Source organism: Rhipicephalus microplus, chromosome 9 (assembly GCF_043290135.1).
Source record: "Rhipicephalus microplus isolate Deutch F79 chromosome 9, USDA_Rmic, whole genome shotgun sequence".
NCBI classification, from domain to species: Eukaryota; Metazoa; Arthropoda; class Arachnida; order Ixodida; family Ixodidae; genus Rhipicephalus; species Rhipicephalus microplus.
Window position 1 is genome coordinate 31,579,407 of NC_134708.1, and position 10,112 is coordinate 31,589,518.

At 49.1% G+C, this 10,112-nt stretch overlaps 1 protein-coding gene across 1 annotated transcript; it reads right to left on the reverse strand.

Annotated features, from left to right (window-relative positions):
- Positions 1-1,289: 1,289 nt before the first annotated feature.
- LOC119164967 (uncharacterized) lies at positions 1,290-5,845 on the reverse strand. Its single transcript, XM_075874418.1, has 3 exons — positions 5,795-5,845; positions 5,179-5,438; positions 1,290-1,488 (listed from the first exon to the last, which is right to left on the reverse strand). The coding sequence occupies exons 1-3, from the start codon at positions 5,843-5,845 to the stop codon at positions 1,290-1,292; spliced, it is 510 nt and encodes a 169-aa protein (XP_075730533.1).
- Positions 5,846-10,112: the final 4,267 nt, after the last annotated feature.

Here is a 10,112-nt window from a genome sequence, read left to right on the forward strand (position 1 = left end):
CGTCGAGGGCATGGTGTACCAGAATAGTGTTCACTATATACTTCATATATACTTTTAAGGTAAACAGCGCGAAATATGAATACAGAGAAGTAGGAAGACACTGCAGGACAAGCTTCTCTGTCTCCGTATTTCGTGCTGTTTACCTTAAAAATTGTTACCAACTTGCCCAATTTTCAATACTACTTCATATATAATTTTAAATCACTGTAGTCGTGGGTTTGCAACTTTCTTTATCAGCAAAAGCTGTAGTGGAACGCCTGTCCAGACAAGTTACGACGCTGAAGCCACTCATTTCAAGTAACGTACCTAGATTTTTCCCTGTTCCTTTTGAAGGGAAAAAGACTTCAGTTTTAATATCGACTGGATACTGTTCACCCAAGGCATCGGCAGAGCTCTTATCCAATATTCACGTGGGACAATATATTTGTGGGAAAGTACGGATCAATCTAACATTCATGAGACCACGCGAAAGGCAGAACGAATTTTCTCACATTTGTCCCTATAGTATTTGCAGTTCCCAGTGGACGCAACGCGAATCCCGAACGCTTCCAGCAAGTCTTTAGATATTTCCCTTGTGTGAAGCATCCACTGTGCAGACAGTGTCACGGTGTTGTACATCCCAAAAGGTCGAATGTTTGAGTGAACCTGTTAGAAATAACAGCCAAGTATATAGCTTTTCACGGTGACAGTTAAGGTAGTGAGATCCACTGGTCATGGCACTCGTAAGACATGTCTTAAATATCACGCGTTTCGCATACCTCAGACAAATGTTGATGTCGTTGTCGTTTGTGTCTTAAGAGTGACTACGTAATGTTAACACACAAAAAAAGGTTTGGAACGTGAAAAAAAAGGAAAACACTACTAAAACCACTTTTCGCAGCCACTGCTTCAATGTGACTGTTGCTGCAATTGAATCGGCGATCCATGCAACTCTTGGAATTCCAGCGCAGCCACTTTTGCGTTGAGAATTTGGTTGCCTTCACCTAAACAAATGAGCACCTTCGCATTACCTTTACCCGCGAACAAAACAAATCAAAACAAAAACATCTTTCAGATGATCCCTCGACCACTTGTAGAGGTCTTGACTACTTGCACTCGACCTCTTGTAGCGACGCTGTAAGTCCAACGTCAAGCAGCCACCTTTTTCGTCCTATTGAACTTGCACGGGTCTCCAAAAGCGGTACCTATGAAAACGCGCATACTACTTGGTGGTTAGGTCAACAGTCGGGGACAGGTGGCGCTACAATCGGTGTGCACGCCGCTCGAACCAACAGGATGGAACGTCTTTCTCAGAGGAAGGTCACTTCTCTTCTTCCTCTGCCCGTTGATTGTAGTGCATGGGCGACGAAGCGGTGCCTGCTCAGCGAGCTGCTGGTCGAGAAGGCCTTGACGCATTCCGAACACTTGAAGGGCCGCTCTCCAGTGTGCGTTCGTCGGTGGCCCACCAGGTGAGTCTTCTGGGTGAAAGCTGCCTGACACTCTTCGCACCTGCGGTCAGACCATTAATGTGACGCTGAAAAAGAAACCTTGACTGTTCCTATTTTTGACTGTTCCTTGACTGTTGCTTTAGTTCGTTCGACACATCACCTTCAACTAAGCGATCATTTCTTTATTGGTTCTTTTAATGATTTATTTCCCTTAGAAAAAAATGGGTACGGGAACTTGCGTTGCCCTCTTTTTGTCTCACGGAGAAGTCGATTACCTGAAGTAAGCTCATGATGACAATGCAAATCACCCATATGTACGATGATAATGCCGTTGTAATAACGCAAAGACCTGTCGCCAAATATAGTCACAACGGCATGATACATTACTCGAGCAGTGAGTTCGAATAACTTATAAAGCCGTGGGTGTCGGAAGGGTTCAGTTGTAGTTAGGTGCCATCTACAGTATTTATGTAGCCGTGTCGAGGGCCACTACCCTCGCGAGCACTACCGTTATACATCAGCTTACCGATTATCGTGTTTCTAATACTGTGTGCGTTATCGAGGGTGCAAAAAAAGCGCTTGCTTCGTGCCCCCCCCCCCTCCTTCTACCACTCTAAGCAACAAAAGCCAGCGCTAGTCATGTTTCATCTGTCTCGTCTTCGTTGTTCTGGCGCAATTTTTTTACTGTGGGTATGTACCAAGCTCAAGCTCTGCAGGAGGACTTGTTCTTGGGCTACAGTTGCCTTGTTTGCCTCAAACAGCACCTCCTCGATTTTAGAAATGCGAGCCAGATGCACACAATCCAGCCATTCACCACCTTCTCCTCTAGCCTTTTCCTGCTCTCGCCCATCGCCTTGCCTTCACGTGTGCTTTGCGGTCATGGGAGAGAGATACCATTATGTGGTGCCTCATGACGTAAATAATATTCATTTTTTGTCCAGTTGTGTTTTTAGTGTTTGCATTGTTGGCAGTCACGCTGGCTCGTAAGGGACATGGTGTTTTGAGATAGTGCGACACCGTTCGTGACTCTATGCGGGCAACCAATGTGGACGCTTCACTGTGACGCTGCTGCATCACAAACACTGTGAGGTGGCGGAGGCATTGCATCGAGCCACAAAGGAGCACGAAGGAACAAATCTGACAGACGTATGATATTGGAGAAGGAAACACGTATATCGCATCTCCGTGGGAAAACTCTCGGAAGCACGTGTGACGCATGCGGCGTCGCATCATGGCGACTTCCCGAACTAAGGCGGACTGACGGCTCCCGTTGAGAAGCTGCGTTTGATCTAGTATTGAATAGTATAGTAATCTTGCGTAGTGCCCCCTGTCGCCTGCCGGATGTCACTTACGCGTCCGTGCGCTTGGAACATATATATTCTGCGTGTCTTCGATTCTTCATTAATGTTGCTGGTAGCTCCTGTGGTGTGTGGTTCTGTGTGTCCGTTGTACATTATGATTACTAGTAAACTCGAGGTCACACGTAGCAAGAAATGGCCCCACATACCCGAAGAGAACCGTGAGAAAATGCGAATGCATTGAGCAGCGTCCATAACGGCATTTCGCACGTGGGAACCCAGCGTTAGAACAATGTTTTCTTTTTTTTTTCCTTACACTGTGCAGCCAATAGCGTCGTTCGCCACACGTGGCGTTTTTCTAACGTAAGAAACGTGGTGTGCGTTTGCAGCTCTAGTAGCTAGCGTGCACGGTTAAAAAATGCTATGAAGTGAACAAAACAGCGTTCTCGGCTCAACGGTGGCGTTTCACAGTGGCATTTCGAGCACACATAGCCGGATGTTCTTGAGAGGTGCCCAGCCAGCGAACGGTCGTTAGAGAGGCGCGAGAGGACGGGAAAGTAGGGTGGTGGTGGTAGTGGTTAGAAGGGAGAGGAAAAAGGCACCTAATTTCTGTCTGCCTTCAGGCGACACGGCGCAGTGCCTTATAGGGGTGGGGGGAAGGAGGGATAAAAAGAATAGAAGGAAAATAGATGAAGAAATAGACAGGCAATCAGCGGAAAAAGAAGGAGATAGGAAAGTGGGGATCCGGTCGAAGCAGTCCAAGGGCGGGGCGCCACAATGCGAGAGCTGCACGGCGTCAGGAGACCGCGGAGGGCGAACCAGTCGGCGGGAGCTGCGCTGATGCCAGAGATCGCGAGGGCACAACCGTCCAGCTTGAAATCCTGCGAGCGAATCCCGGAAAGTAGGGCGCAGGGAGGAGAGAGAGCGAACGGCAAGAGAAGGAGCGGCGAAGCACTGCACCTACCCTCTCCTACACTCTCTTGCACCACATGCTCCAGTTGCTCGGGGTGAGGTTAAGTACACGCGCCCGCAGCTGTTACTATGAGAGAGGGAGTGAGAGCGGAGAGATAACTCATGTCGGCATGCGGACACCGCCACGGACAACGCCAGATGCCTGACATAGTCCGACTAAGAAATGCATTCGCATTTAAAAGCGCCCCCCCCCCCCCCCGCCATGACATCCTGTCGTCGTCCATGCATGCTGCATGACTGAATAGCACGGAATTGCGTGTCTGCAGGATGCTTCAAGTATTGTAAGTACAAAATATATTACAAAGGCTGCAGTGATGATCAGTATGAATACTGCGGACGTACAGCAGGGTACACTTATAACGTGACATATGCACTCAAAATTCCAAGTGAATCTGTAAGGGACAAATTAATAAAGGGAGAATCGATCTAAGGCGCGTTTTTTTTTTTGTTAGACACAACCTTAATGTAAACCTGGGAGTGTTAGTCAGTGACGCTGGCTAACGCTCCCAGGTTTAGATGCAGAGAAATACCCGGTAAAGTGGGTGGGTGGATGGCCACCACTGTAACTCAATGCGTAGAAAATTGGGTGCATCATCCGAAGGTCGTAGCACAGCCGCTACATAAAAGAAGGTTTTATGTTTGGACCATACCACACCCTCACCCATTTGGACCTATCCCGTCATTCGACACAGATTTGTTACGATAATGGCAATCGTGTGATGTTTCTTGAAAAAATGCTTTATCACCTTTATCCCTAAAAGGCCGTGGACCAATGACAGGTCGTTGTGAAAAGGATGTCGCTTCGTTTTCTTCTTTCTTTTTCGCATTCACTGCGAAGGTTATTTACTTTGGGCCTCGACCAACCAGGGTAAGGAGAGAGGCAGGGAAGGAGGGGCGCTGTTAAATTTTGCCCCCCCCCCCCCGTAGGAGTACGTAGTGTACGTAAAACATGGCAGTGCTCTCGGACGCCCGCTTCGAAGTGATTTTGACGTAGTTGCTGAAAGATTCACTTTGTTCGCCGCAAACGACTGTTTTAGGCTTCGCTTGCCTTCAATTAGCTTCAACGACCGAGTATTGCAGATAAGTTGGCGTAGTTTTTGAGATAGCTAGTCATTTCGAACGTGTCTAGGCCTAACTACAAGATCGATATAAACAAATCGGCAACATAAATGTTTTCGTGTTTATTGCGTGGTTCATATGTATTTACTTTTATTATTACTAAAATAAACTTGTAACAATGCTTCGTGTGGTGACACAGGCAGACATTCTCGTTTTCTTTTCCTTTTCACTGTTCTTACTTCTCAACCCTCTGATAGGTGGCGTCACCATCCCAGCTAGGACACGTACACCACGTAAATGCTATCCCACTGAACTATAAGACGCTGTGAGCAACGAATGTTTGCTGCATGGTAACGTCATTCCCTTAACCTCCGCTATCACGCTAACGGTAAACTATAACTGCCCAATGTTAACAAACCCACCTGTACGGTCGCTCCCCGGTGTGGATGCGAACGTGCTCGACCATGTGCGTCTTCTGCGTGAATCGGCGCTGGCAGATGTGACAGGCGTACGGTCGCTCGCCCGTGTGGATGAGACGGTGCTTGCTCAGTTGGCCCCGCTGAGCGAACGTGGCTCCACAGAAGCTGCACTCGTAGTGACGCCCGCCGCTGCCGCCAGCGCTGCTGGGCGCGGGGTGCTCCGAGCACAGGTGCGCCGACAGGTCCTGGCGGCACTGGAACACCTTGTGAACGATTGAAAAAAACACAACAGTCGAGTCCCGCTACGATGAACGCCGCTTCAGCAAAATTTCCGCTGCAACAAAAGAATTCTCGGTTCTCCACCAGCAGTTCATATATAGGAGTCAATGCATAAATATTCTCGCAATAACGAAAAAATTTCTTCTGCCATTCCGCTTCAACGAAATTTGATGACGCAATTCCCGACTCGGGTATTTAATTCTGTGAAGTAAACACATTCTTGAACATTTTGATGTATTTTCATATCACGAAAATACGTCTCAAAAGTCTAAGATGCTCATTGGCACCACCAGAAACCGCAGCTATAGAGTATAGCTGGGGTGCACTCTACAGCAGTCACCTTTTCCTTCCTCCGTGACAGCAGCTGTTTACTAAGCATGGAGGCCGCCATCACTCAATAGCGATGGCAATGAGACTGCCCTACTAGGGTATAACTAGGTCACACTAGCCCGACTTTTCCCACCGGTACAGTGCACTAAAATCGGGCTTGCTTCTGAATACTTCTCAGCCGCAGACAGTCCGAAGCTGAAGCTCAGTCGCTCAATTCACCGAGTTTCGTACACACATGCTGCTGGGTGCAAGTATGGTGTACTGCATAGTGCAATCGTGGAGCAATGCCTTTTTCAATACCAACGCTTTTGTTTCTTTTCGCGCTTGGACAGTGAGGTCACTGGTCAGAGCGGCTGTTAGTCCGTGTTATCAACAAAATCAAGTATACACGACTAGTGGATGATGAGAATCACGTAGAATAAGACATAAGTCACCGCTCCGCGATACCATGCGTCCATCTTGGCATTGTCTAATATCTCTTGATGGCGGACAGCTGCTGGCGTTAGCGTGCAACCGATATGTTCACTAACAAAAGGTGGTGTGTCCGTTGTTTCAACGTGTTTTTCGACATGGTGTCGCTATGCATGTGTGATGATTGCGTCATGACGCTTTTGGGGAAGAGAATGAGGCATGCTATAGGCTTTTCAATTTTTGGGAATAATGGTTACTTTTTTTTTCGCTAGCCGAGGTTATTGGTTGATTCATATGTGGGGTTTAACGTCCCAAAATTACCGTATGATTATGAGAGACGCCGTAGTGGAGGGCTCTGGTAATTTCGACCACCTGGGGTTCTTCAACGTGCACCCAAATGTGTGCGCACGAGCCTACAGCATTTACGCCTCCATCGAAAATGCAGCCGCCGCAGCTAGGATTCGAGCCCGCGACCTGCGGGTGGCAGCAGCCGAGTACCTTAACCACTAGACCTCCGCGGTGGGGCTAGCTGAGGTGAGCTCCATATTTTTTTTTTTAATTTCACAACAACTAAACTCTCGCTTCAACGAAATTTTTTCTGCGCCTCGTTAGTTTCGTTGTATAGTGGGCTTAGAACTGAAAAAAAAAACAGATATTCTCATTGACAGGACAAAGAGAGAATGAGAAACACCGCAGTGTGTACGACGCATGTGCTCTCTTTACATGACGTCTCTCAAAACGCACAGGTATGCACAGGCCATTCCACCCTGTCGACGTAATCATACGCCACCTTCACAAACACAACTGCCACGGAGCGACGCACCGCTCTTCCCTCGACGCCGTGGTCCCTGCCGAGGTGGGGCGTAGTCTTACGGTCTCAGACTCTTAATGCCAGTAGATGAGGGAGTGGTAGCTTTCTTGGAAAAGGGTTGTGTCACCCGCGATCTCTGATGCCATCGTAGCTCTCGCCTATCGGCCCGCCATCCACGATCTTCTGACGCCCTGTAGCTCTCGCTGATCGGTACCCCGTCCTGGAATTTATTCGATCGTATCCACCATATTTGCTATTTCTTCTCTCTTCTTTCTTCACCAATGTATGACGAGTGCTCCGTCTTCTACTTCTTTCTCTTTCTATATACCGTTATTTTTATCCCCTTGGCACCTCCCCTACAAGGACCTTAGCCGTGTCGCCAACTAGGCAGACAGATATTAGCTCCTTTTACAGCGAAAGCTGTTGAGACCACAACTCAGGTCACGTGCAGTTGTCGGCCGCCACCGCTGGTGTCCGTAACCACATCGCGCGAAATTAGAGAAAAAAAAAAACTAGCACCAACGACACAGTGGATCCCGAACCCAGGTCCACTGGGTGCCAGCCCAGTTTTCTACCACTGAGCCACGCCGGTGCTTGGGACTTGTTGGCGAACTTGCCTTAGGCAGGCTTGATGTCGGAAAGTGTTTTAAAACAGCGAAAGAACAACCAGTCGTCGCACAGTGCGAATGGCATAACGAGTGGGCCGTCTAATGCCCTGTGATGTGTGGTGCGCGTTCAAAGTGCGCGCCTTCGAAAAGTGCGCGTCACGGAAAAAAAAAACAAAAGGAGAAATACCAGAGTGCACGTGCGGTGCTGCTTAAACAAGAATGACGACGTTAAAGAGCGTCAAGCACGAGGATGCGTGGCAGGACGTGAAGTAAACAAAAGGTAAAACATCCAATGGGCAGCGAACACGGAGATTTCAAGGCCCAATGGCTTGACACCACGAAACAGTAGTATCTCCAATGAGAACGAGACAAGTGGGCCAGAGCTGAAGCAGGAGCCTGGGGAGACCAGAGCAAGGGGAGTTCGAAGAAGACGGTGCAAGCGGAAGGTCGTCACCGGACCGGGCGCTGAAGATGGGCCGTCGGGCGTAGGACCCGAGCCTGCAGGTCTTCAACCGGCCGGGGCCTCCTGCCGTCGTGTTCCCGCTCCAAAGGACCGTGGCCATCCGGTCCTGAACTCCTTTCCAGGGCCTGCGGACTTTGGTTCCGGCAGGCGAGCTACAGCCGTCGGGCTCCGGGCCCGAGCTGTGCGCCCAGCTGCTTGACTAGGTCGACCCTGGTTCTCTGACGCGTCACCACCAGCCTGCGTTCTCTCGTCACAGACGGGTCCACACTCCTAAAGCCAGAGCCACCACGTTCCGGCCTGGTTTCTCGACGTGTCGTCAGCAGCCAGCGTTCTTTCATCCCCGTCCTGCCCGCGTCCTGAAGCCGGAATCACCGCGTTCCGTTTTGCTCATCGTCGGCGGAATTCAACGTGTGGGTGAGACCGAACAGATATCTTGCGCTACTCCCATCACTCAGCCCCTTTCGAACGTTAGGTTTAGTTACTGACTTTGAACGTTCTTGTTGGGTGTTTACAGATGTGTTTCGTCATGTCCAGTCAACTGTTTATTAAGTGTTTTGTTTTGTGAGGAATCTTTGCCTTTTTACTTTTCAATTAAACTTTTTGTGTGTTTCTTGGAAACCGAACGGCTTTGTCCTTATTAACAAAACTCTCTGAGGCTCAGCCCGGGAGAAAAACAAATCAGCAACAAGAACCCTGCATCACAAATTGGCGTCCGCAGCGACAGGACAAAGTCGTTTGTTTTTCCAGTAGATTTTTTTGACGCGGTTAACACGATGACGAACACGTGGGAGTTAATTGAGTTGGCGGATAAAATGGGATTGACGGGAGCGGAGTTTAGAGTATGGTACGAGGAGCGGATGGAGAGGAAGCGTGAGCAACGGGCTGCAGAACGAAAGGCGGCGAAGGAAAAGCTTGAATTGGTGCTTAGAGCTAAGAAGGAGGAGCTAGAGCGCGTAACGCGTGAAAATAAAGTGTTGCTAGAGCGTCAGACACGCATACTGAAGCAGCAGCTCCAATTAGAGAGGGTGGACTTCGAGCGGCGACTCGAGCTTGCGATGGCGAAAAGGGGGCAGCTGGCGATGCAGAAGGTCGAGCAAGCGGTGAATGTTTGCTCCGATAGCAGCGTTTGCTGGAGGGAAGTCGATTCCTGCAAGGTTGGCCTCGAACCTCGCGACAGTCTTACTTCGGAGCGAGAAGCTCAGATAGAGGAAGGCAGAGAGGTGGACAGCCAAGAAGGCAGGAGTCATGAGGAGTTTGTTGAAGCGACGGAAAGCTTCTCTGGCTGGGAACATATTACTTCCGTTAGCTGCTTGGGGACCTCTGAGAGGCCAAGCACCTATGAAGAAGAGCGCCTGGATATGGGCGACCTAGAAGCTGTGGAAAATGTGGTGGAGCAAAGCTTCGATAGCAGGGAACAAAGAAGTTCCATTCAGAATGAGGTGTGTATCAGAACGTCTCAAAGGCCGAGCACATTTCGGGAAGGGGTAGGGCTACCTCTCAATAGCTCCATGGAAGGAGCGCTAGAACGTCATTGGGAAGATGGCAGCGAATGCCATGAAGGCTCTGATATAGTGGCCACTGATTGTTTTGTACCGACAGAGGTAGCAGCAGGCACCACGTCAATGGTCCTAGACCATACGTATATCTCACTCAGAGAGAGAGGGGATTCTAGTTCACAGGATAGCGTAACTGCTATTTGTCCGAGAAAACACGATGGGAGTGCTGAAGCACTCTTCAAAATAAACAGTATCGAATCGGAGGTGGGCTCGATAGTAGGTATGGAGAATGCCAGACAGGGTCTTGAACCTGAGAACGTGATTGGTTTTGAACCTATAATTAAGTCCACTCAAGATGAGCTGTATAATGACCGAGCACAACGGCATCCCTTCTCAAGAATCCAGGAACCTCACACGCTTGTCGGAGCGTTTGGGCTTGCTGAGGGCACCCCGAGCTTGTGTTCATTAGATGGTGAACTAAAAGAAAGCATTTGTGTGAGAGATTGTGGCATTTGGACATTCGTGTCTCAGTGCGTTTC

Bases quoted from the DNA above. Each gene is read 5' to 3' on its own strand.
- LOC119164967 (XM_075874418.1), bottom strand. From the start codon at position 5,845: ATGGCGGCCTCCATGCTTAGTAAACAGCTGCTGTCACGGAGGAAGGAA. The intron at 5,439-5,794 runs GTGACTGCTGTA...ATCGTTCACAAG, and splicing joins TGTCACGGAGGAAGGAAAAG to GTGTTCCAGTGCCGCCAGGA. The intron at 1,489-5,178 runs GTGGGTTTGTTA...GTCTGACCGCAG, and splicing joins ACCGGGGAGCGACCGTACAG to GTGCGAAGAGTGTCAGGCAG.